Source organism: Monodelphis domestica, chromosome 6 (assembly GCF_027887165.1).
Source record: "Monodelphis domestica isolate mMonDom1 chromosome 6, mMonDom1.pri, whole genome shotgun sequence".
NCBI classification, from domain to species: domain Eukaryota; kingdom Metazoa; phylum Chordata; class Mammalia; order Didelphimorphia; family Didelphidae; genus Monodelphis; species Monodelphis domestica.
In genome coordinates, this window is record NC_077232.1 from 39,559,029 (window position 1) to 39,585,282 (window position 26,254).

The 26,254-nt window shown below is 48.6% G+C and overlaps 1 protein-coding gene across 4 annotated transcripts in view; it reads right to left on the reverse strand.

Annotated features, from left to right (window-relative positions):
• Positions 1-26,254, reverse strand: part of PRR5L (proline rich 5 like) — a 72,908-nt gene that overhangs the window by 18,358 nt on the left and 28,296 nt on the right. For all 4 annotated transcript variants that reach the window (XM_056801942.1, XM_056801943.1, XM_056801941.1 and 1 more), the window contains exons 4-5: positions 14,226-14,274; positions 3,912-3,969 (exon numbers count right to left, since the gene is read on the reverse strand). In XM_056801942.1, coding sequence (XP_056657920.1) covers positions 3,912-3,969; positions 14,226-14,274 — 107 coding nt within the window. The remainder of the gene's footprint in view (positions 1-3,911; positions 3,970-14,225; positions 14,275-26,254) is intronic.

Consider the following 26,254-nt stretch of genomic DNA (forward strand, 5'->3'; position numbering starts at 1 on the left):
CTCAAAAAAATTATGTCTTAAAAATTCAAATTGGGCAAATGGAAGCTAATGACTACATGAGACACCAAGAAACAAAGTCAAAAGAATGAAAAAATAGAAGAAAATGTGAAATATTGCATTGGAAAAACTACTGATGTGGAAAATAAATCCAGGAAAAATAACTTGAGAATTATTGGACTACCTAAAAGCCATGATTAAAAAAAAAAAAAGCTTAGACATCATCTTTCAAGAAATTATCAAGGAAAACTATTCTAAAACCAGGAAGGAAATCAGAAATGGAAAGAATCCACCAATCACCTCCTGAAAGAGGATAACTTCTAGGAATATTATAGCCAAATTTCAAAACTCTCAGTTCAAGGAGAAAATATTGTAAGCAGCCAAAAAGAAACAATTGAAATATCATGGAGCCACAGTTAGGATAGCACAAGTTTTACCAGCTTCTACATTAAAGTATACGAGGGCCTAGAATAAGATATTCCAGCGGGCAAAAGAGTGAGGACTTCGATAACCATGAATCATTTACCCAGCAAAACTAAGCATAATCCTTCAGGGGGAAAATTAGATATTCAATGAAACTGAGAATTTTTAAATATTCCTGATGAAAAGATCAAAGCTCACTGGAAAATCTGACCCTCAAATACATAACTTAAAAGAAGTGTAAAAAGGTAAACAGGAAAGAGAAATCAAAAGATATTCAGTAAGGCTAAACTGTTTATATCCCTACGTGGGGAGATGAATAATCTTCCCACCTAGAACTTTGTCATTATTAAGGTAATTAGAAGCCATATACATAGGCAGAGGGTGAGGGTGTGAGTTGAATGTTATGGGATGATATAAAAATTTAAATTAAATTAAGGCATGGGAGGAGGGGAAAGGGGAAAAAAGAGGGGAACGGAAGCATGTTCACAGTGGAGGGGAAAACAGAGGAGGTGGGGAGAGGAGCAAAAGAACTGAAGACTCATCAGAATTGACTCAAGGAAGGAAAAACATACATAATCAAATGATCTATCTTACCCTACAGGAAAGATAAGAGAAGGGGGTGGAGCTGTTAAAAAATGAAGACAAATTAGGGGAGGTGAGGTCAGAAATTAAACAGGGGAAACAGGATGGAAAGTAACACCCAGTAACCATGGTACAAAAAACTTTTTTACAAGTCTCCCACCCTAATAAAGGCCTCATTTCTCAAATAAATGGAGAAGTCATAATAAGAAGAGAAGTCATTCCCCAGTGGGTAAGTGGTCAAAGGATAGGAACTGGCAGTCCTCAGACTAATTAAAAGTTCTCTATAGTCATGCAAAAAAAAAAAAGTCCTACATCATTATTAGAGAATTAATTAGAGAAGTGCAAATTAAAACAACTCTGAGGTACAACCCCACACCTATCCGATTGGCTATTATGCCAGAAAAGGAAAATGACAAAGCCCACAGGGGATGTGGGAAAGCAATTCATAAGGCATCATTGAAGGAATCGTGAACAAGCAATCTGGTCCTGTGCCCAAAGGACTGTAAGACAGCACACATTACTAGGTTTATATTCCAAAGAGATGAAAACCAAAAAGGGGAAGGACCTATATGTATAAAAACTACTTAAAGTAGCTCTTTTGGGGGTGGGAGTAGGGAGGGGTGCAAAGAACTGGGAAGTGACGGGACACTGACAAAGTGAGGAATGGCTGAGTAAGTTACAGCATATGACCGTAATGGAATACTTTTGTGCTATAAGAAATAACAAGCAGGAGGAGCTCAGGGAAACCTGGAAAACTTTACACAAACTGAGGCAGAGTGAAGCAAGCAGAACCAGGAGAACACTGTACAGTGAATGGCGGCAAATGACAGCTGTTCTCAGCAGGACAATGATCCAAAACTGTCCCAAAGGACCCATGATGAAGCCCATCTGCTTCCAAAGAGAAAGCACTAGATCTGAATCCAGATGAAAGCAAATTTCTTTTCACTTTCTTAATGTTTTGCTATTTGAGTTTCCTTCCACAAAAGGATTGATATGGAAAAATGTTTTATGTGATTACCCATGTAAAATCTTTATGAGATTGCTTACCATCTCAAGAGGGGTGGAGGGCTGGGAAGGAGGAAGGGAGAGTATTCGAGACTCCATAGTCTTTGAAAAATGCTGGAAACTGTTTTTACATGTAATTGGGGGAAAATAAAACAAAATTTAATTTAAAAACAGTATAAAAGAGATTGTAAAAATCATGGAAATGACTATTCTTTATTATGATGCACTAAAATTTATATTTTTGAGGACAAAGGAAAGGAGGGCTGCTGGAGTATCTCTAAGGCACCAAGAAAAAATAAATTCATTCATGAATTTCCAGGTTTTGTGCAAACTAAATAGGTCTCCAGCTTCCCCTTTTCTCCCTGTCTAGTACCTGTCCTAGGGTGATGCCCAATACGTGCCCTTCTCAAGAGAGCAGAGACAAAAGCAGGTCTCTGAAACACAGATTCAGGCACAAGCAGGAAGAGTTTAAAAAAATGCGCAGTGCCTGGCAGTTTGGGGAGAGGGAAGAGAAGCAAAGAGTGCACTGAAATGGGGGCTTTTTTCTCATCATCACCATTTCTCCTCCCTGAACCCATTAGGCATGACAGAGACTGGGAGCTCTTGCAGGCAGCTGGCAGCACAGTGAATAGAGTCCAGGACCCAAGTCAGGAAGAGCCAAGTTCAAATCCAGTTCTAGATACTCACTGTGTGACCCCAGGCAAGTTGCTTAACTTCTCTATACTTCAAGTTCCTCATTTTTTTTAAACCCTTACCTTCTGTCTAGGAATCAATACTGTGTATTGGCTCCAAGGCAGAAGAGTGGTAAGAGCTAGGCAATGGGGGTTAAGTGACTTGCCCAGGGTCACACAGCTGGGATGTATCTGAGGCCAGATTTGAACCTAGGACCTTCCTTCTCTAGGCTTGACTCTCAATTCACTGAGCCACTCAGATGCCCCCTCAGGTTCCTTATTTGTAATCATTGGCAGAATTATTGTGAGTATTTGAAACAATGCTTAGCACAAAGCAGAAGCTTTTTAAATGCTCTATTCCCTTTGCATGCCCCCAAGCCCTTCAAATAATACCCCATACATGGCTGCCTGTCTATTCTGAGGGGCAACCCTGATGGCTCCAAAAAGGGGCTCTGAAGTATCCTGGCCTGGAGTCAGGAGGACCTGGGTTCAAATCTGAACTTGGACATTTCCTGGCTGTGTGACCCTGAGCAAGTCATTTACACTTAATTTCAATTTCCTATCCCTGGTCACTCTTCCACCTTAGAACTGATACTAAGAAAGAAGGCAAGAGTTTAAAAAGAAAAAGAAGGGGCTCTTTTGGCTCATGATCAAACTTCATTTTTGTTCATTCATTTCAGTTGTGCCTGACTAAGATACTGGAGTGGTTGGCCATTTCCTTCTCCAACTCATTTTACAAATGAGGAAACTGAGGCAACAGGGTTAAGTGTCTTATCTAGGGTCACACAGCTAGTGAGCATCTGAGGCTGGATTTGAACTCACAAAGATGAGTCTTCCCGACTAGATCCAGCTCTCTATCTGCTGTGCCACCTAACTGCCCTGATTAAATGACACCCCACAACAAAAGACATTCCTTGTATCCACAGGAAGGCAGCCTGGGGTAGAACCCAGAGTCTAACGGAAACTCCACCCTGTAACCTGTAATCTGGATACGTCCCATCAAAGAAGAACAATATATGGTCCTGGGGAGAAGTCACGGCAACCAGAGAAACCACCCTCATCCCTTCTGACAACAACAAGACGCCCCTGATAAAACTCCCTGGCCATCCGTTTGGTCCTGGCAGGAGCAGCAGAGCTCAGGCCGACTGGGCTGGAGTCCAGAGTCCTGCTCCCAGGGGCCAGAGGGATGCTGACCCAACGTCCACCCTCTTCTAGAAAGCCCCTCATACTTGCCTTCACACAGGTGAACCTTCTCTTCCACAAACAGCAGCCCTTTAGCAAGAAGTTGGTTCTGCCAAAAGAGGAGAAAAAACAGAAACGTTGACAATTTCAGAGAGTAGCCAAGAGCCCAGCAAAGATCTCAGTGTGGACCTAAATGGCAGACATTTGGCTCCGAGTGTTCCCTGGGAACCCACATCTGAAGTACTCTATTCCTCCCAGGAGAAAAAAGATATAGGATTCTCGAAGTCGAGAAAATGGACTGAGGTGGGGGCCTCTGGGTTTGGAATACTGCACATAAGTCAGACACCTTGGAGGAGTTGTTATTCACTGTTCCATGACAGCTTGATCTACAGGATAGACGTAACCAGAAATGAAGAGATAAAAAAGAAATGACGCCAACAAAAAGGAATATAGCCTCCTGCAGGGTGCACAGCTCAGATAGATCAGTCTTTTCCTTATACATAGGGAGGGTCAATATCTTCCCCCCACATCTCTTCAGAGTCACATTTCAAATCACATTTCCCTTCTCACCTGGGGGAATGTGCTTTTATGTTATCTTCCTCCCATTAGAATGTAAACTCCTTGAGGACGGGAACTGGTCTTGTTTATCTATATTCCTAGTGCTTAGATTAATGTTTGATACACAGTAAACATTTCAGAAAGGATTCATATGTATCTTCCCATCCACCATCTACCTACCCATCCATCTACCTGCCATCTATCATCTACCATCTATCTACCTATCCATCGACCTATCTATTCATTTACCATCTACTCTATCCTCTATCCATCTACTCACCATTTATCTACCATCTATATAATTACCATCTATCCATCCACCATCCATCTACCCATCTATCTACCTATCTACTCATCTACCATCTACTCTATCCTCTATCCATCTACTCACCATCTATCTACCATCTATATAATTACCATCTATCCATCCACCATCCATCTACCCATCTATCTACCTATCCATTGACCTATCTACTCATCTACCATCTATCCATCCATTTATCTACCATCTTTTTCCCAACATCTATCCATCCACCATCTAACTACCCATCCATCTACCTGCCACCTATCCATCTACCATCTGTCTCCCTATCTACCTACCTATTGTGGTAGAGACATGAAGAGAGGTTTTTGTAAGACAAGCCAAGATGCAAGAACCAAGGCTGGGGACCTGTCTGTCAATCAAGAAGGTTCCAAATGGGATGTTCCCAGGAGAGGCAGTTGGGGGAGCCTGACCAGAGGCAAGGGTGAACTTTGCCCGTGACAGAGAGGAATTGGGACCTTGGGACACTCTCTCTCTCTCTCTCTCTCTGGGGGGTTATTGAACTGAGGAGGCTTGGTCTTGGTCTCTGGCTCTGGGAGTTGAAGCTGGCAAGAGGGAAGAAGCTGAACTGATATTAGTTTCTGTCCCAGGCTGAAGGACCCTTGGGGGGAGGGGCTTCTGAAATTGGTGGCTTTGTGAAGAAAAAAGATTTTAACTGTTATCTTCCATCTCTGAGTGTCCCTCTGTCACAGTTGTGACTTCCCAAGCCCTCATAATCTTTATTTTAGATTAGGAATATCCTCATCCCCTTCACCTCAATCCCCATCCTGTTTGTTCCCAATAAACCCCTTACCTGAGAAAGGAAAAAGAGTACCTTTATAGTCCACTCAGGGGGAGGGAAGAAGCCAAAAAGCTTCCAGAAGTGGGTGGTTAAAAGAGGGAGTGAGGGAGGAAGAGGGTAGGAAAAGGTTAGGAAATAGATTGATCCACTAGTCATCAGTAGGGATCAGTAGGCAAACCCCAGAGCATTCCCCTGTATCAGATCTCTCAGTTTCTCTCAAAGTACTTCGATCTCCATTGCAAATAGGCAAGTGTGTCCCCATACTTAGTAGCAGCTCTCTCTAGTAAGCCAGAGTACATCAGTCACTGCAGCAACAAGAGAGTGTCACATAGATTACCTATTAATACACTATCTCTTCATCTACCATCCACTCTATCCTCTATCCATCTACCCACCATTTATCTACCATCTATATAATCACCATCTACCATCCATCTATCCATCTACCTATCTACTCATCTACCATCTATATCTACCCATACATCTACCTGCCACCTATCCATCTACCATCCACTCTATCCTCCATTCATCTACCATCTATATAATCACCATCTACCATCCATCTATCCATCTACCTATCTACTCATCTACCATCTATCCATCTACCTACCATCTTTCTCCCAGCATCTATCCATCCACCATCTATCTAACCATCTACCTATCTACTCATCTAACATCAACTGATCTTCTCATCTATCCATCTATCAATCGATCTACTCATCTATCTACCCATACATCTACCTGCCACCTATCCATCTACCATCCACTCTATCCTCTATCCATCTACCATCTATATAATCACCATCTACCATCCATCTATCCATCTACCTATCTACTCATCTACCATCTATCCATCTACCTACCATCTTTCTCCCAGCATCTATCCATCCACCATCTATCTAACCATCTACCTATCTACTCATCTAACATCAACTGATCTTCTCATCTATCCATCTATCAATCGATCTACTCCTCTATCTACCCATACATCTACCTGCCACCTATCCATCTACCATCCACTCTATCCTCTATCCATCTACCATCTATATAATCACCATCTACCATCCATCTATCCATCTACCTATCTACTCATCTACCATCTATCCATCTACCTACCATCTTTCTCCCAGCATCTATCCATCCACCATCTATCTACCCATCTACCTATCTACTCATCTACCATCTATCCATCTACCTACCATCTTTCTCCCAGCATCTATCCATCCACCATCTATCTACCCATCTACCTATCTACTCATCTAACATCTATCCATCTACCTACCATCTTTCTCCCAGCATCTATCCATCCACCATCTATCTACCCATCTACCTATCTACTCATCTAACATCAACTGATCTCATCTACCCATCTAACATCAATCGATCTACTCATCTATCTACCCATACATCTACCTGCCACCTATCCATCTACCATCCACTCTATCCTCCATCCATCTACCATCTATATAATCACCATCTACCATCCATCTATCCATCTACCTATCTACTCATCTACCATCTATCCATCTACCTACTATCTTTCTCCCAGCATCTATCCATCCACCATCTATCTACCCATCTACCTATCTACTCATCTAACATCAACTGATCTCATCTACCCATCTAACATCAATCGATCTACTCATCTATCTACCCATACATCTACCTGCCACCTATCCATCTACCATCCACTCTATCCTCTATCCATCTACCATCTATATAATCACCATCTACCATCCATCTATCCATCTACCTATCTACCACCTATCCATCTACTCATCCACCCATTTCTCTATCCATCCATAATTTTTCTTCCATTTAGATGCCTTTTATTCCCACAAAGAATAAGGAGGATTCAGTACTGAATAGGAATTTCCTTTAGCACAGGAATTCCCAATAGAGAGAGTCCATTATCAAAGAGGGTATGACAACCTCATTAAGAAGATATCGGTAAGGGCGGCTGAGTGGCTCAGTGGACTGAGAGCCAGGTATAGAGATGGGAGACCCTGAGTTCAAATCTGGTCTCAGATACTTCCTACCTATGTGACCCTGCACAAGTCACTTAACCCCATTGCCTAGCCCTTACCACTTTTTGGCCCTGGAGTCATAACACAGTATTGATTCTAAGGTGGAAGGTGAGGTTTATTTTAAAAGGTAAAAAATTTAAAAAATTCCAAGAGAACATAGGTAACAATAAATAACTCTTATTCCATTAAAATAAATTATTCCTATCCAAAAGCATGGTTTTGGATAAATCTAAAATTCGGGTTTTTTGATACCAAATGGGACTTAAGAGAAAATTTAATGAAAGCCAAGGGGTAAGAGGTCTGAACAGGGTTGGAAGCCCCTGATTCAGCAGAATTATCAGGAGTAAAATTCACCACCTCCTACTTCAATATAGAATTTGGAAGATTTGCAAAGAACTTTTCTTATCACAGTCCCATGAAGATCCGAGGGGGAGGGGGGGCAGGAAGGGGCTCAGACAATAAAACTGGAGCCTGGGGAAGTCAGATGACTCACTCAAAGTCATACAGCTAACATCAGTTGGGATTTGTGTGTAGAGGACCCCAAATATCTCAGGTAATTAGGGGGAAGACAGCACAGATCAAACAAAACCCCCAGGCTCTCATTCTGGATAAATGGGGGACGCACACTGAGGCTGCTTAGGGAGGAAGAAGAGTGAAGTCCTGGGTCCAAGCAGGGACAGCCTGGGGAACAATGTCCTAGGAAGGGGGCCTTGAGAAGCCAAACCTGGCGCCATCAGTAAAGACGCTCAGATGCCAACCCTGGCACAAGGAGTCTGGGCCCTCAGCCGTAACAGGAAGGGGAGGGGGAAGAATGGATTCGGTGATCTCCAAGGTCCCCCCACCCCCACCCCAATGGCCCCCACCGGGCCTGGCATGCAGTAGGCATTTCTTAAATAAATGCCTGCCAGGCTGGATGTGGCTCCCCGGCCACATGGGAAAGGAGCAGCCCTTCGGCCAGGGCCGAGCGCCCAATGACCCCTGCTCTCGCTTCCCTCTTCCCTGGCTCCCCTGGCCCGAAGCGCCGGCTTTGGGACACGCAACACCGAGTCGTGAGGAGGACTAACCTTGGCCCCAGAGAAGGCCGAGCAAGTGCCAAGCTCTCCCCGCGCTGTCCTCCTCCTCCGCCCTTCTGTCTTAGAATCAATAAGGGCTCGGCCATGGGGGTGAAGTGACTCGCCCAGGGTCACCCGGCTAGGATTTAGAACCCAGGACCCCCTCTACAGGCCTGCCCCCCCCCATATATTAACTGTGAGTCAAGAAAAGAATGGACCAAAGAGCCGGGTTGAGTCCAAAAAGAGGGACTTGGGGACACTGCAGGCAAAGTCCTCGGTCCTCTCCTCAGCGGCATCCGGGCCAAGCTTTCCCCCAGACTCGGCTCCCCCTCTTTTACTCATCTGGAGAAGGGACGGATGCCAAGAAATGCTCCAAGGAATGACCCTGGACAGGCTGCCAAGTGGGGAAGATGACGCTGGAGCGCTGGCCAAGCCCCTCGCCGTTCCCGAGGCTATCCTGGCACCCAGAGACCCTCCCTCACGGGGCTGGGAGATCCCAATGCAGAGGGGGCTCCGCAGGCTTTAACAATGGAGCCTGGAAGTCGGATACTATTACTTCGTTTCATAGAGAAGCCTCAGGAAATAAGCCCTGGCCAGGCCGTTGCCGGCCCTCCTCAGCCCGCTTCCCATTGATTTTATCCGCATCATTCACATTGAAATTGCTGGATGGTTCAGTGGATGGAGAGCCAGGCCCAGAGACGGGAGGTCCTGGGTTCAAATCTGGCCTCAGACACTTCCCAGCTGGGTGACCCTGGGCAAGTCCCTGAACCCCCATTGCCCAGCCCTGACCACTCTTCTGCCTTGGAGCCAACGCACAATATTGACTCCGAGGTGGAAGGTGAGATTAAAAAAAGAGATTAAGCCAAGATTTAGGGGCCACAAGCATGTTATTTTAGGAGAGCCAGCAGAGAGGCTTCCCGAGCCCCCGGGGTGGGTCTCCTCAATGATCCTTTTTCTAAATTGTGGAAGAAAAGCTCTAATGAGGTTTCTGACCCCTCGCTGGCTCGGGGTTCCCTCAGTGAGAAATCATCCCACGGGCACAGATCACCACCCCTCCGGCCCTGTTCATAGGGGCGGTTCTGCTGTGTATCATCGACTGAGGAGGCCAGGCACATCCCCAGAGAACAGAAGATCGCCGGCCTTTACTGGAAGACTTCCAGAGAGGGGGAGCCTCCTGCCTCCCAGGGCAGCCTCGTTCATTCTGGAGGCTTCCCATTGTGGGAAATCTTTCCTTACATTAAACTCCAATTTGCCTGTTGGTGACTTTTACCCACACCTCCCAGTTCTGTCCTGGAGAGCTGAGGAGGATGAATGAATGAATGAATGAATGAATGAATGAGTGAGTGAATGGGAAAGCATTTAATTGCCTGCTGTGTTCCAGGCCCCATTATTCTAGGAGCCTAAGGAGAAAAAGACTAAAATTAGAATGTCTCTGCCCTTCGCAAGCTTTCATTCTTCCTCTTCGACTTTTTTAGCCTTTCCCTTCTGTCTTAGAATCAACACTGTGGAAGGGCTAGAACATGGGAGTTAAGTGACCTGCCTAGGGTCACCCAAATGTCTGAGGTGAGATTTGAACCCAGGACTTCCCATCTCCGGGCCTGGCTCTCTGGTCAGTCACCTCGCGGCCCCTTTATTCTACCGTAACCTCCTCCCTGAAGCAGTCTTCCTTCTCCCTTCCTGCGACGCCTGATCTTTTTTCCTTGCAGACTCCTCGGGGATGCTCTTTCCACGCTGAAAGGAACGCGTGACCTCTTTGAACGAGAGGAGGAGGTGGCGGGAGAGCCGGCCGGCCGGGATTCTTTCAGATGGGAACAGGAAATCCTGTCCGTCTCCGCTGACTGAATTTCTCTCTTTGCTGAGAAACTTCTTCATCCGTGACTTAAAACCAACGTTGAGAACGATGCAAAAATTCTGTTTCGAGGAAAAGCGTTGGCACGTTTGGTGGTCAGGAGAAAAGCCCCCAAAGGCAGAACCGACCCTCCCAGGCCCAATAACGCCGAGGCCGAGAGCCGCTGGAACCCGGGGGAGACCGTGTGTTCGTCCGCATCTCCGAGCGGCTCCCAGGACCGGCGCGAGCACTCGAAGGGCCCAACTGTCGGCGCCAGAGCTGGGGATAGAGTTACCCTCCGAGGCCAGGGGCCGGGGACAAGCTCCACGTGCTTCTCAGGCTCCATGCAAAGCGGAGCTCACGGGGTCGCCACGGCTGCTCTGCCGTCACCAAGGCTGGCACTGATTCTCTTCCCCCTTTTCTGTTTGCCTGCCGGGCCCTCCTCAGGTCAGGCCTTTCTGGGAGATGGGACTCTCCTGAGAGCCTCAGGAGATCCGGCCCATCCCTTTCATCAGCCGTCAGGAGCGGCGCCGAAGTCCTCTCCTCTAATGCTGGCCGTTTGGGCAGGGCTCCGGGCTGCCCGGCTTCTCTGCTCAAACGTCCTCGTGGTGGGGCGGCTGCTGAGGAGCCCTCCGAGCCCGGCTCAATCCAGAGTAGGAGGGCTGGGCCGTGGGCTAAGGGACTGGCCCAGGGTCACCCCGCCGGGAAGGGCCTCCCAGACTCCAGGCCTGGTGCCTTTCATACATATGGATGCGGCCTCGCTTCCCTGCTTTTTGTGGCCCCACAGCCTCGCCTGGAGCCCTGATCCAAGAGCAGGAAAGGAAACGATGCGGCCCCCCACTCTGCCCTCGGGGAGCTCTTCCCTAAAATGAAGCCCCTCCTGGGTTCAAAGATGGCCTCTTCACGGGCCAAGCCCTCCCCACTCTTCTGCTTTGGCTCAGGGAGGCTTTCAAAAATGAGCAGAGTTAAAGTCGCTCCATCGGGGCCATTGATGAACCACCACTGAAGACGGGGGGAAGGGCTCGGGGGCCCCCCTCCCCCTGGGCCCGGCCTGGCACCAGGGCCCAGACACGACACCCGGCGACTCCCAGAACGAGAGCTCGCCTTCTCTCTGAGCTGTGGTTAGGCCTGCAGAGCATGATCGCCCCCGGCTTCTTTGTGAAGGCTGTGGGCAGCCCAGGAAGCGGCGCCCTCGTGGCGCCGGGGGGCTCCCCCGAGAGCGGCAGCTCCTCGCTTCTCGTCGTCCGAAGGGAAGGCCGGCTCCGTCCCCCTCTCTGCTCCACGTCAAGGAAGGCTCCTGGAGCGTCTTCGGGGCTGACTCAAAACCAACCGAACAACAAAGCCCTTTTCTGTGGTCGGCTCTGGAACCACGATGGCAGGAGAAGAGAGTGCGAGCGCGCCGCTGAGCAGCACCGTGAGTCAGGCAAGGGCAGGCGAGATGATTCAGCCGCTGACTCATCCTCTCTCTGCTCGGCTGGCACAAAAGCCTGACTCAATTCTCGGTTTCGGTGGGATCGCGGCTTATCCCCCGAGACAGCGGCCGTGTCGTCTTTGACTTGGGCCAGTCAGTAAGAACGGGATGATGGCCAGAGGCCCCCTTTCAAAGCAAACGTGCCTTTTGCTTAGAAATATTCAAAAGAAAAAACCCTTTTACTTGGAAATCAAGAAAAAAAAATTCCCAAGTTGCTTTTTCTCTGTGAGAAACCCTCCAGGTCTTTGAAAGACGTCTTCTGAAGGACGGCCCTTGGTCCGGAGTGAGGAAGGCACGGATGGGCCGAGATTTGGACCACGGGCTGGAACATTCGCACGGATGAAGGCGCGGAGCAAAGAATCCTACATTTAGAGGTGGAAGGGCTTCGGACGCCATCCAGCCCCATCCCCGCCATGTTCCAGAAGGGAAGCCAACGTGTCCTGCCACACAGGGGGTCTAGAGCCCAACTGGGAACGGCTTCAACTCTAGAACTCTTCACCCTCTTCCCTACTGCGTCTACATTTCTCAAAGGAGAGGGAAAGCCATCATTCCCACCAATCCCGAGCGGATTAAAAATAGCCTCCCTCTGAAAGAATAGGATGCTTGCAACCAAGGAATGATGTTCTAAATTGACTAAGTAAAATTTAAAAAATACAAATAAAAGGGCAAAAAAATAGCCTCCCTCTGAAAGAATAGGATGCTTGTAACCAAGGAATAATGTTCTAAATTGACTAAATAAAATTTTAAAAATACAAATAAAAGGGCAAAAAATAGCCTCCCTCTGAAAGAATAATTCTTGTAAACAAGAAATAATGTTCTAAATTGACTAATTAAATTTAAAAAAAAAATACAAATAAAAGGGAAAAAAAATAGCATCCCTCTAAAAAAAACCCAAGCCAAGATTGTCATCTTTACTTCCCGGAGAAGACCACCACCAAAGCCATCCATAGAACACGCCCCTTGTTAAAAATAAATTAACTTTATAGCTACTGTTTTGAATATCACTGATCATTCTCAGCGTATGCTTATGCCACCTCCCCTTTAGAGCAAAAGATAAAAAATATGGTGAAACAAGGCAGTTCCACAAGGACAGCCAACGCGTGAAAAACGTTCTAGGCTATCTGGGATCGCCACCGTCCCCCCTCCTCGCATTCCACTCGGGGCAGCCTCTGAAGAGCAATTCGCCCTTGACACTGGTGTAGAGAACAAGATGTTCCCTTTAAGTTCTGCTGGGTTTTCCCTTCCCTCTAAAAGAGAATTCTTCCACGAGAGTCTCTTCTAGTAGCCCACGCAGGGCCCCCCCCCAAGGGACGGGAGGGCGACCGGATGTTCTCGAGGCTGGGCCAACAGAGCCGAGGTGAAGTATGGAAGGGGCCAAGAGGAGGCTCTGTGGTCGGAGGACCAGTCTGGACAAGTCTGAACCTGGGCCAGGTCAGGAGTTTTTTTTTTTTAATTCATTTGACTTCAGAAATCTTATGCAGAAATTTTCTATATGTAATTGGTAAAATAAAATATCTTTATCATAAAAAAAAAATCCGTTGAGGTAGTAGAAAGATAATGCGGTGGTGGGTCAGTGGATGGAGAGCCAGGCCCAGAGATAGGGAGGTCCGGAGTTCAAATCTGGCCTCACACACACTTCTGACCTGTGTGTCCCTGGACTTAACCTCCATTGTCCAGCCCATACCCCTCTTCTGTCTTGGAATCGATACTTATTATTCAGTTTAAGTCTGGGGTCATGCCCTGTAGTCACGGTTTACTAGTTGAAGGATGCCAGCCAGGTCACTCCATCTCACTGGGACTCAGTTTCCCCAGCTGCAAAGTTAGGCACGTAGAACAGATGGCCTCTCAGGTCCCGAGTGCTTTACACTCACTGACATCTGGAGGGAAGTGCAGAGCTTGCCTGGTTAAAGCCTTTCCATTTTACAGATGGGGAAACTGAGGAGGCAGGTAGAGCAGATATCTAGAGAAATAGTGGCAGGTGCCGGCCTGTTTCTTTCTTTTTAAACCCCATCTTCTGTCTTAGAACAGACACTGTGTGTTGGTTCCAAGGCAGAGGAGCAGTGAGGCCTAGGCCTTGGGGGTTCAGTCCAGCCCTGGCTCTCTAGCCACGGAACCATCCAGACTCCCTATCCAGAGGTTCCTTCTTATCTGTTCCTCTTCACAGCTCCCAGCATGGAGGCGATGCCCCTCGGGGCCAGAGTTCGTGAGTCCTCTGCGAGCCCCAAGCAGAGAGGAAAAAGGGCATGAGGTGCCTAAACCCATCCACACCGGGATGCCCTGCTCTCTCGCACTCGGCTCCCGGGGCATCCGGTTCTCATTCCCTTACCTGGAAGTAGTCTGTGATGAAGGATCCCAGCTCGCTCTTCAGCAGCCGCCTAGAAGAAAGCCAACAGACACTCAGCAAATCAGGCAGTGACCCCCGCCCAGGTGGGGCCCCGCTGCCCACAGAATGCCCAGCCCAAGACTGGCAGATGCAGGGCATGCTGGGAGAGGGTCGGGGCAGGGAGCGCTTGGCACAGAAGGGACAAGCTCTTGCCTCAGGCTGCCCATCTGACACAGGAAGGGGGGGGGAGGGAGGGAGGGAGGGAGGGAGGGAGGGAGGGAGGGAAGGAAGGAAGGAAGGAAGGAAGGAAGGAAGGAAGGAAGGAAGGAAGGAAGGAAGGAAGGAAGGAAGGCAGGCAGGCATGAAGGCAGGCAGGAAGGCAGGAAGGCAGGAAGGCAGGAAGGCAGGAAGGCAGGAAGGAAGGAAAGAAGGAAGGAAGGAAGGAAGGGAGGAAGGGAGGGAGGGAGGGAGGGAGGGAGGGAGGGAGGGAGGGAGGGAGGGAGGGGGGGGAGGCAGGGGGGGAAGGAAGGAAAGAAGGAAGAAAGGCAGGGAGGAAAGGAAGGGAGGGAGGGAGGGAGGAAGGAAGGGAGGAAGGGAGGGAGGGAGGGAGGGGGGGAGGCAGGGGGGGAAGGAAGGAAAGAAGGAAGAAAGGCAGGGAGGAAAGGAAGGGAGGGAGGGAGGGAGGAAGGAAGGGAGGAAGGGAGGGAGGGAGGAAGGAAGGAGGGAGGGAGGAAGGGAGGAAGGAAGGAAGGAAAGAAGGCAGGAAGGGAGGGAGGCTTTAACAGACACGCCCCCCCATGACAAAACAAACAGTCTGATGGAAGGAGCGCAGGTAGCAGTAAAGCTAGGTGGGTTTTGAAGGCAGGGAGGAACACGACCCCCACTTTGACCCTTTGCTGATGGAGCTGGGAATTGATCGGACCCTTCTGGAGATCCATTTGGAACTCTGCCCAAAGAGCCTTAACACTGCGCACACCCTTTGACCCAACAATGTCACTACTAGATCTGAATCCGCCAAAGATCAAGGAAACAGAGAGAGGACCAAGATGGATAAAAATATTAAAATATTGACAGCTGCCCTTTCTGGGGTGGAAAGAACCAGACCGTGAGGACATCCATCCACTGGGGAATGGCTGAACACACCAGGCTCCCTGATGGTGATGGAGTCCTAACAGGCCATCAGAAATGGCAGGCAAGAGGATGTCAGAAAAACTGCAGGACTTCTAAGCACGGACGCGGTGAAGGGAGCAGAAGCGGGAGAGCGTGGTCCAGCGACAGCCATACTGGTCAACGGTGACTGACTCGGCTCTTCTCAGCATTCCAAGGATCCAGGACAATCCCAAAGGATTCCCAGTGAGAAATGGCATTCGCCGCCAGAGAAAGGATAGATGGAGTCTAAATGCAGATGGCAGCAGCCCTTTTTCACTTATTGTCTTCATGGTGGCCTGTGTTTGTGTCTTCTTCCACAACAGGACAAATATGCGCACATTCGTAACCGAAATCGAATTCCTCACTGTCTCAGAGTGGGGAGCCGCAGGGAGAGAATTTGGAGCTCAAAAAATTGGATAACAAATGCCAAAAAAACGGTTTGTACAAATGATTGGGGAAAAAAAACCAAAATATCATTGAAGAAAAAATGGCGCTCAATTTCTCACCATGGGACGAGGGCCAGGGCTGGAAGGGAGCCCAGGGACCCTCGGGCACCCTTCCCTCCCTTTTGTCACAAGGGAGAGACAAGGACTTTGGGTCGTACCGATTTCTACTGTGTTCACTGACAGGGCCTTCCCCAGGCCCACTTCTCCACATTCATCCAAACAGGGCCAGACAATTTTAAAATGGAGAGTAACTAGCCCTTAAGAAGGGGGGCGATCCGTGGGGTAAGGACCCCCCCCCGTGCCCCTCTGGGTTCCAGGCACCCACCCTCGGCTCTTCTGGGTCTGCGGCTGTGAGCACAGGCTGGGGCCTCGCTCCTACGAGCATGTCCCCACAGGCCCCAGAAGGAAGAGCAGGAGCCTGCCAGGAGTGGCTCCGGTGGGAGACAGGATGGTGCCAGGGGTGGGAAGACAAACCGAACCTCCAAAGCCCCATCTATCAGCTTCAGACAGCGGCGGACGCTCATCGGAAAAGGAGGGAAGCCCCTGCGCCATGTTTCCTCAGTGCATCATGGGGTGGCGAGAAGGCTGCAGAAAGGGAACCGGGCTCGGATTCAGCTCCCTTCTGAACCTCAGCAAAGTCGTCCACTCCTCCCAGGCCTCAGTGAGATGAGAGACGACCTCCAGGTGTCGGAAGTCCCTTCCAGGACTAGGCCTCTGATCCCATGGGTCCTGTGGGCGCTGCCTGCCTCTGCTGAGGGCTTAAGGCCTTCCTCTGTCCTAAATTCTAGTAAAAGCCTGTGAGGAAGGATGGGGTGGAGGGACCAGAGAGGAAGAGCCTGAGCAGTCACTGGGCTCGGGCCTCATCGTCCCCCTTTGGCCAATGAGCAGAGAACTGGAGGCCGTGCAGGGCTGTAGTGAAGGCCCCAGCAGGAATCGAGAACTGTTCAAAGACAAGGGAGTCATGTGGGGGAGGGGGGGTACGGCCTGGAGGCAGAGGGTCTTAGAGCCCGTTTGGGCCAAATCCTGTACCTGACAGAGGAGGAAGCTGAGGGGAATCTTCCTGGTGCCTGTCACAAAGTAGGAGGTGACACAATCAAGATTGGAACCCAGGCCCAGAGAGGGAGTCAAGTCTTCCTAGCTTTGTGACAGAAAGTAATTCGGCCTTGGTTGGGCTTAGGTATCCCATGAGCCCTTAGGGCCAAACAGAGCCACAGAGGCGATCCTCTCTGGGGAGAGGCCTTCCAAGGAAGAAAGAGGGGCAGGAAAACCTGGGAGAACCAGGGCAGAGACAGAGAGGGAAGGGAGCAGGAGTGTAAAAATTAAATTATCTCTCTAATAATAAAAATATTATATTTTATGAGGTTTATTAAGGAAAACCACGTGCCCATGGCTGATTAGCCCATTCAAAATCCCCGCACTTAGCTTACTTACTCCATCATTACAATGGCAGAGAAGAGAGCGAGGGAGGCGATACTGCCAGTTAAATACCAATTGTGATCTTGCCAACCTGGGGACTCTAAGGTGAGATTATAGGGAATTGTGGGAAATACCAAGGACTTCTGGGGATTGAAGTCTAGAGTTCAAAATCTCCATTTTTAGAGGAGGCAGGCGTCCCAGGCAGCTCTGAACGCTGCCCTGCCTCTACTTGTCTGGGAAAAGCATAACAAGAGGCCCCCGTGCAGACACGATTCCCTGGATGTCATGAAGCTTTGTGAGGGCAGGGGCCACCATTTTCCTCTTGGTACGCCCAGAGCCAAGCATGGCCCTTAGGCTGCACCAGACGCTGCTTGGTAAACACTGCCAACTAATATTCCAAGAGAGGAGCCAACGGGTGGTGCAGTGGCTACAGCGCCAGATGTAGAGTCAGGAAGCCTCACCTTCTTGAGTTCAAATCCAGTTTCAGACACCCATTGGCTAATGGATCCTGGGCAAGTCATGTAACCCTTTTTGGCCTCAGTTTCCTCATCTGTAAAATGATCTAGAGAAGGAAAGGGCCAATCCCTGGAGCATCTTTGCCAAGAAAACTCCAAAAGGGGCCACAGAGAGTCAAGAACAAAATTCTAAGTTTCCCCAGGAGTGAGCATCCATCATTTCCTAGGAGTCTGGGTGCCCTGGGTGGAATGTCAACTCCAGGAATTCTGGGGCAGCTCTGGCTTTGTCCCTGGGCCAGGAGCCCTAGCAGAGTGCTCTGTAAATAATAGGTGCTTCATAAAGATGCTTGGGGAAGTAAATGGCGCCAGAGTGCGGTTAAACGTGCTCCACGTCTCCCATCAATCCCGGCCTGTGAGTTTTCTGTGTCCCAGTCAGTGGCCCTGGCCCAGATCACTAATTCATGAAGATAAGACAGGAGAGGAGAGGCAGTTAAAAGACGAGGCCCGCCCGGGCCCCGGAGTCGAAAAGCGGACAGCGATGTCTCCGTCATGTTCCCTTGGATCAGCCCCAGGATCTGGCCTCCTTCCTCTTCCGTCCCCACCTCCCTGATGGAGGCAGAAGCTCCTCTGCCAGGCCTGGATGTGTCCTCACTGTTGTTATTATCATCCTTGTCGTTAGGAGACAGACGCGGCCCTGGAGTCAGATTTAAGTCCTGTCTCGGACACATACCAGCTGGGTGACCCTGAAGAAGTCACTTCGTCTCCCAAGTGCTCCAGGCCAGACACATCCAAAACTCAAACAGAAACAGGAGCCACTAAGCCATCTACCGACTTGGAAAACCATCCAGCGACATTACCCATATCCTATTTTATTTTTTCCCAATTATATTTGATCTGGCTTGCCCGGGTGTCTCACCCCTCTGCTCTAGGCAACTCTCATAACGTGCTTTCAAATATGGCCTCAGACCCTTCCTAACTGGGTGACCCTGGGCAAGTCACTGAACCCCATTGCCTTGGAACCCATACCCAGAATGGATTCTAAGATGGAAGTCCTGGGTTCAAATCTGGCCTTAGACACTTCCTAGCTGTAGTATCCTAGGCAAGTCACTTAATTCCCACTGCCTGGCTCTTATCACTGTTCTGCCTTGAAACCAATATACAGTATTGATTCTGAGATGGAGGATATAAGGGCTTAAAAATAAAATTAAATAAAGGGTCTGGACTGAGGCTCTAAAGTCCGCTGCAGCTAGTAATCCTACATCCCAAAGGCGTCCCATGGGCCTAACTCTGCCTTCTGTACTCAAACTCCTCCCAGCCAGGGCTTGCCTCTCTCGCTGTCAATCCCATGCCCTCTCTTCCCCTCTTCCCCAAATGGGGCATTTCTATAGCACCTTCTCACTGATCAACCGATAAGCCTGATGTTTTGGGGCATTTTCTGAGCTTGAGAAAGCATTGCATTATTAAAACAAAAAGGGTTAGCGTTCTTTTAAAAGGGGCGTAGAGTACGGTAAAGAGGTCTCAGCAAGAGACAAAAAAAGGAAGGAGACAGAGACAGAGGAAAGGAAGGAGAGATAAAGAGAGAGAAACAGAGGAAAGGAAGGAGAAAAGAGAGAAACAGAGGAAAGGAAGGAGAGATAAAGAGAGAAACAGAGGAAAGGAAGGATAGAGAAAGAGACAAGAAAAGAAGGAAAGACAGAGACGGAGGAAAGGAAGGAGAGAAAGAGGGAGAGAAACAGAGGAAAGAGAAAAAGAGACAGGAAAAGGAAAGACAGAGACAGAGGAAAGGAGAGACAGAAACAGAAGCAGAGAAAAGGAAGGAGAAAAAGAGGAAGAGAAACAGAGGAAAGGAAGGAGAGACAAGAAAAGAAGGAAAGATAGAGACAGAGGAAAGGAAGGAGATAGAGACAAACAGAAGAAAGGAAGGAGAGAAACAGGGAGAGAAACAGAGGAAAGGAGGGAGAAAGAGACAGGAAAAGAAGGAAAGAGAGACAGAGAGAAACAGAAGAAAGGAAGGAGAGAAACTGAAGAAAGGAAGGAGAAAAAGAAAGGAAAAGAAGGAAAGACAGAGACAGAGGAAAGGAAGGAGAGAGACAGACAGAAACATAAGAAAGGAAGGAAAGAAACAGAGGAAAGGAGGGAAAGAGAGAGACAGAGGAAAGGGAGGAGACAGAAAAGAAAGGAAGAGAAAGAAAGAGAGGAAAGGAAGGAGAAAGACAGAAGAAAGGAAGGAGAGAAAGAGACAGGAAAGGAGAGAAAGACAGAAACAGAGGGAAGGAAGGAGAGAGAGAAAGAAACAGGAAAAGAGGAAAAGAGACAGAGACAGAAAAGGAAGGAGAGAGACAGAGTCAAAGACAGAGGAAGAGAGGGAGAGAGACGGAGAGACGAGCGAAACAGAGGAAGGGAGGGAAGGAGACAGAATGAGAGAGACAGACAAACAGAGGAGAAAGACAGAAAGGAAGAGAGACAAAGAGAAACAGGGAGAAAGAGACAGGTTGAAGGGGAGAGAAAGCTAGAAAGGGAGAAGGGGAGAGACAGAGAGACAGAGAGAGGGGCAAGGAAAGACAGAGGCAGAGAGGAGAGAGACAGAAAAAGCTAGAGAGACAGAGAGGGAAACAGACAGGTGGACAAAGAGAGACACACAGAGATGTAGAGGAGGAGAGACAGAGGGAGTGTGTGCGTGTGTGTCAGAAGGAGACGGTGAGGCAGCCGGCCTGATTTTTTTGCAGACTGCAAAGCAGAGTAAGAAGCTGAACTTGCCCCTACAAAGGGGGAGATGAGGTCATCCAAGCTCGTGGGGGCGCGGCGTGGGCTCCCCGACCTCCAAGAGCCCTGGCGGCTCCCTGGATCCTCGTCCCTCCCAGGGGAGGCGCTTCGCTCACTCTAGAGAGGAAGAAATGGAAGGCGGCGGCCCGGGTTGGGACCCCGAATCCCCGCCCGGCCGTCCCCTGCCCTCCTAGACGCCTGACCCGGATTCCGCAGTGGGCTCTGGGGCCGCCGTGTCTCCTGAGCCGCGGTCATTATCAGTTATTTCCTAACCCATCCCTGACGCAGAGGAGGCAAGTTCCGCTTGGGAAGGTCGGAGGGGAGACGTTTGGGGAGGGCTCGCTGCTCTCCGGGCTCAGCCCCCCCTCCAGAAGGCCGCTCCCGTCCCTTGGTCAATGGGGCCGGGATGCACTCAGCTTGCCGGACGCTGGGTTGCCCGCGGTGGGAGGCGGCCTGACCACAGCACGCGCTTCCCTTCGGAGCCGTCCGGCCGGAGCGCCGTTCCTGGAAGCTCTGGGCTCTCCTTCTCCCTCGAGAAGGGCGGCAGGCAGGGGGTCTGCAGACGAGGGAGGGGGGAGAGCGGAGTCTCCGCTCCATCCCGGCACCGCAATACCCCGGAGAGGGAGGGCCGCGGACGTGGCTCCGGGAACCACACAGGGGCCGACTCAGCAGTCTGGCAGCCGGAGAGGCGGGCGTGTGGACGGGGAGCTGCTCCCATTCCAATCAATCAGAACTGAAAATAAACCAACCCCTACTTCTTAAACCTCCATTTGTGCCAGGCCTAGAGCAGAGAGAGAGAGGGCGCATGTACAGTTTCATTTTAGACCCTTCCCTTCAGTCTTAGAATCAAGGCTCTGTATTAGACCCAAGGCAGAAGAGCGGTAAGGGCTAGGCCCTGGGGGAGAAGTGACTTGTCCAGGGTCTCACAGCTAGGAGAGTCTGAGGCCACCTTCAAAGCCAGGACTTCCCGTCTCTGGGCCCAGTTCTCCATCCACTGAGCCACCCAGCTGTCCCTCATATACATACATATTAATCTAGGTTCTCACTGCCTTCTCGATAACTTTGGTCACATAATCAGATGATCAATCAATAATCACTTATTGAATGTTGACTATGTGCCCAGTACTGTTATAATAATAAAGGGCAGCACTTAGAGAATACTTTAAGATTTGAGAGTTGTTTTACTTGGGACATTTCATTCAATCCTCATGACAAATCTGGGAGGAAGGTACTATTATGATGCCCATTTTAAAGATGAAAAAATTGAGGTAGATGGAAATAAAGTGACTTGCCCAGGGTCACAAAGCCAACAAGTATCTGAGGCTAGCTCAGGTCTTGCAGACTCCACTGTCTCTCATACTATCCAGCGATGTGAAATCAAGGTGACTTGCCTAGCTGTACAGAGCCAGTAGGGATCAGAGGCAGGACTTAGATCAGGTCTCCTCTGATCCAAGGATGGGCCCTAGCCAACAGGCCACCTCTAGATGTCTTTATTGAAGGAAAGGAGGAAGGAATGGATGAGGAGGGGGGAGACAGAGGGAGAGAAGGAGAGAGAGGGAGAGAGAAAGAGACAGAGACAGAAAAACAGATAGACGGACAGAGAGGAAGAAACAGAGGCAGGAAGAGGCAGGAGAGAGATAAGAGAGAGGGGGAGGGAGAGACAGGGAGAAACAGGGAGAGAGAGAAGAAGGAAGGAAGAAAGGAAGGAAGGAAGGGAGAGAAAGAGAGAGAAAGAGAGAGAGGAAGGAAGGAAGGAAGGAAGGAAGGAAGGAAGGAAGGAAGGAAGGAAGGAAGGAAGGAAGGAAGGAAGGAAGGAAGGAAGGAAGGAAGGAAGGAAGGAAGGAAGGAAGGAAGGGAGAGAGAGAAAGAAAGGAAGGAAGGGAGAGAGAGAAAGAAGAAGAAGGAAGGAAGGAAGGAAGGAAGGAAGGAAGGAAGGAAGGAAGGAAGGAAGGAAGGAAGAAAGGAAGAAAGGAAGAAAGGAAGAAAGGAAGAAAGGAAGAAAGGAAGAAAGGAAGAAAGGAAGAAAGGAAGAAAGGAAGAAAGGAAGAAAGGAAGAAAGGAAGAAAGGAAGAAAGGAAGAAAGGAAGAAAGAAAGAAAGAAAGAAAGAAAGAAAGAAAGAAAGAAAGAAAGAAAGAAAGAAAGAAAGAAAGAAAGAAAGAAAGAAAGAAAGAAAGAAAGAAAGAAAGAAAGAAAGAAAGAAAGAAAGAAAGAAAGAAAGAAAGAAAGAGAGAAAGAAAGAGAGAAAGAAAAGAGAGAGAGAAAGAAGGAGAGAGAGAGAGAGAGAGAGAGAGAGAGAGAGAGAGAGAGAGAGAGAGAGAGAGAGAGAGAGAGAGAGAGAGAGAGAGAGAAAGGACAAATAGCTAACACTAATTAATTCAAGTCACAGGATCATGCATTTGGAAGAGACCTGAGAGGCTACTGAGTTCAATTCTCTTATTTTACAGACCAGAAAACCAAGTCACAGAGAAATTAAATGACTTGTTCAGGGTCACACAATTAGTAAATGATATATAATATTAATAACAAAAAATAATATAGCAATAAAAGCATAAATACATTAAAATCTTCCAAAGTAGCATATGAATTTGTCTTTTTTACTTCAAATGCAATACTCTGCTCTCTCCACTACACTTTACTGCCTCACATTCAGAGGAACAAACTATATTTTAGGTGACTGAAAAAATTGGAGGATGTGAAGACTGAGCTAAAAATTCTCTAGAATGGGAAGGATACAGCAGAGTTGAAGAGTTGGGCAAACAGTTTTGGATGAGGAAAGAGAACAGAGTAGCGAGTGTTACTTTAACTCTTGGCAACTTTGTAGAATGTTATCTGAAGGAAGGTCAGTGAACATCTGGAGAGGGAAGCAGTGATCACAAGGAGCCCAGAAGGCTCTTTGCCAAGAGTTCCTCGAGAGGCAAGCGAAGAGAATGTTTTAGCCAAAGTTTGCCTACATTTTAGCCAATTAGCTCTTCAGCTACTTTTGTGGCTAAGATCTTGTGATCTCTTTGAAAGAGATGTGGCTTAGGTGACAGTAGAGATAGGTGGTTTGGGGATTAGTTGAATGGCTGATTCCGAAGAAAAGTCATTAATAATAAATCTCTTTATGGGCAGCTGGGTGGCTCTGTGAATTGAAAGCCAGTCTGGAGATGGGAGGTCCTGGATTCAAATCTGACCTCAGACATTTCCCGGCTGTGTGACCCTGGGTAAGTAAGTCACTTAACCCCCAAGGCCTAGCCCTTCCTGTTCTTCTGCCTTGGAACAAATATACAGTATTGATTCAAAGACAGAAGGTAAGAGTTTAAAGAAAATAATGATTTTGTAACAGGGTATCCATTCCTAGTGGAGGGTCTCAGAAATACACATGTGGGCCTCAGGTGATTCCATCAGTGACTTAGATGACAAATATCAAGTTCGCAGATGACTCAGGACTAGGCACTTTGAGGCAGAGCTAGGAACCAGGAAGATTTCTGACATGCAGCTGAATCTAATTAAAGATGAAATTGAATATGGAGAAATGGAAAGTCTTCCCCTTGGGCTCCAAAAGTCCATTTCACTAGTACAAAATGAGGAAGAGATAGCTAGAGAATAACAGTCCCTCTGAAAGAATAACTGGAGAGTTTTAATGAGGTCCCAAAGTGCCTGAGGCAGGATTTGAATCCTGTTCTTCCTACGTCCAATTCTCTATTATACCACCTACCTATGTTAAAGGGGTATATAGTAGCCAGAACTAAAGGTGAGAGTTCTACTTCCTGGAATTGGGTTCAGTTCTAGACAAGGACATATTTTAGAAAGAGCACCAATGGATGGAGAGACTCCCGAGGAGGCTGGCCTAGGTGATAAAGATTCTTGGAATCGTGCCCTAGGTGGATTGAAGATAATGAAGAATGGAGAAGACTGGGGGGTTCCAAGAGGGAAAGAAGAGGGGCACCCAGTCATTCCAAGAAAAGTCTTCTCCAGGCTAACCATGCCCGGCTTATTTGATGATCCCATCGTCCGTGGACCTGGAATCCCTTCTGGAACAACCCAGATACCCAAAGCAACAAGCCCTCCCTTCTCTGCTCCAGGCTCCTAACTCCTCAAATGCCCCAAGGGGACGGGAGAGACCCCCCCTTCAAGAGGCCCTTTCCTCCTCCCCGCAGCGTGCTGAATGGAAGGACTGCTGTGCCCGCTGAGTCTTCAGAAGCAGGGGCGGAAATATCAAACCCGACTCCCTTCCATCCCCCCCAGTCACAGGAGAATCCCCCTTTTGCCCGCGTGTTTTACTCGCTAAAATGAAAGCAGCTGTGTTTACTTGAGCGTGGGTATTTCCAGATGTGGACACACGTGCATGCCAACGGGCTTTATTTTGCCCAAGACCACGACTCGGCCCGCATGCTCGCTGCGCCGTTCCATTTTTCCAGGAATCGGACCCTGCCACGGAAGGAGCGTTTCAGCCCCGTCAGAGACGATTCTCCTCTTGAGGAAGGGTGTAAGTCGGGGAGCTACGTGCAAGCAAAGCGCCCATTTCTTTGAAAGAAACTCCTACTTCCCCTGGGCCCAAACTGGGCCGAGAGCCATGACAGAGCATCCCCCGGCTGTCAGCCTTCAAACGTGCCCAAGAGAAGCAAAGACGGAGCCAGTGGCGAGCCCTTCCCTGGCCAACGACGAGAACAGAGTGGGTCCCTCAGAGACAGAAGCAGGTCCGGATGGCGGAGTAGAGGGCCCGGGGAGGCTCCAGGGTAAAACATCAGCCGGTGGACTCCCCGAGAGGTGTGCGAGAGGGGGACGTCCACCAGGCCCTCAGGTCAAAGGGCAAACGTTTACCAAGCACCCACCACAGGCCGGGCACCGAGTGAGGAGCTGTGAAAATAAACGTCCAGGCTGGGCACTCCCTGCCCTCAGGAGTCCGCACTCTGCCTCTGGCACAGAACCGTCTCTCCACCATAACAAAACACTCTTCATCCTCGGACCCTCCTGGGCCATGGGAAATGGGCCTGGGGCCAGACAGAAGAACTCTGGACTGGGAGTCAAGCAGGCTTCCGACAGCAACTAGCTTTATGAGCCTGGGCAAGTGACTATTCTGCTATGGGCCTCAGTTTCCCTATCTGTAAAACGGATGGATTGGTCAATGGTTTGGGCCCTTTGGGCTGTCTAAAATCATCCTAATTAGCCTGAATTTTTTTAAATAGTAAATTTTACTCACAAGGGTTTTTTGTTTTTGTTTTTGTGGGGTTTTTCTGCTTAATTTGTGAAGTGACTATTCTGCTAGGGGCCTCAGTTTTCCCATCTGTAAAACGAATGGATTGGTCAATGGTTTGGGCCCTTCGGGCTGTCTAAAATCATCCTAATTAGCCTGAATTTTTTTAAATAGTAAATTTTACTCACAAGGGTTTTTTGTTTTTGTTTTTGTGGGGGTTTTCTGCTTAATTTGTGAAGTGACTATTCTGCTACGGGCCTCAATTTTCCCATCTGTAAAACGAATGGATTGGTCAATGGTTTGGGCCCTTCGGGCTGTCTAAAATCATCCTAATTAGCCTGAATTTTTTTAAATAGTAAATTTTACTCACAAGGGTTTTTTGGTTTTGTTTTTGTGGGGTTTTTCTGCTTAATTTGTGAAGTGACTATTCTGCTAGGGGCCTCAGTTTTCCCATCTGTAAAACGAATGGATTGGTCAATGGTTTGGGCCCTTCGGGCTGTCTAAAATCATCCTAATTAGCCTGAATTTTTTTAAATAGTAAATTTTACTCACAAGGGTTTTTTGTTTTTGTTTTTGTGGGGTTTTTCTGCTTAATTTGTGAAGTGACTATTCTGCTAGGGGCCTCA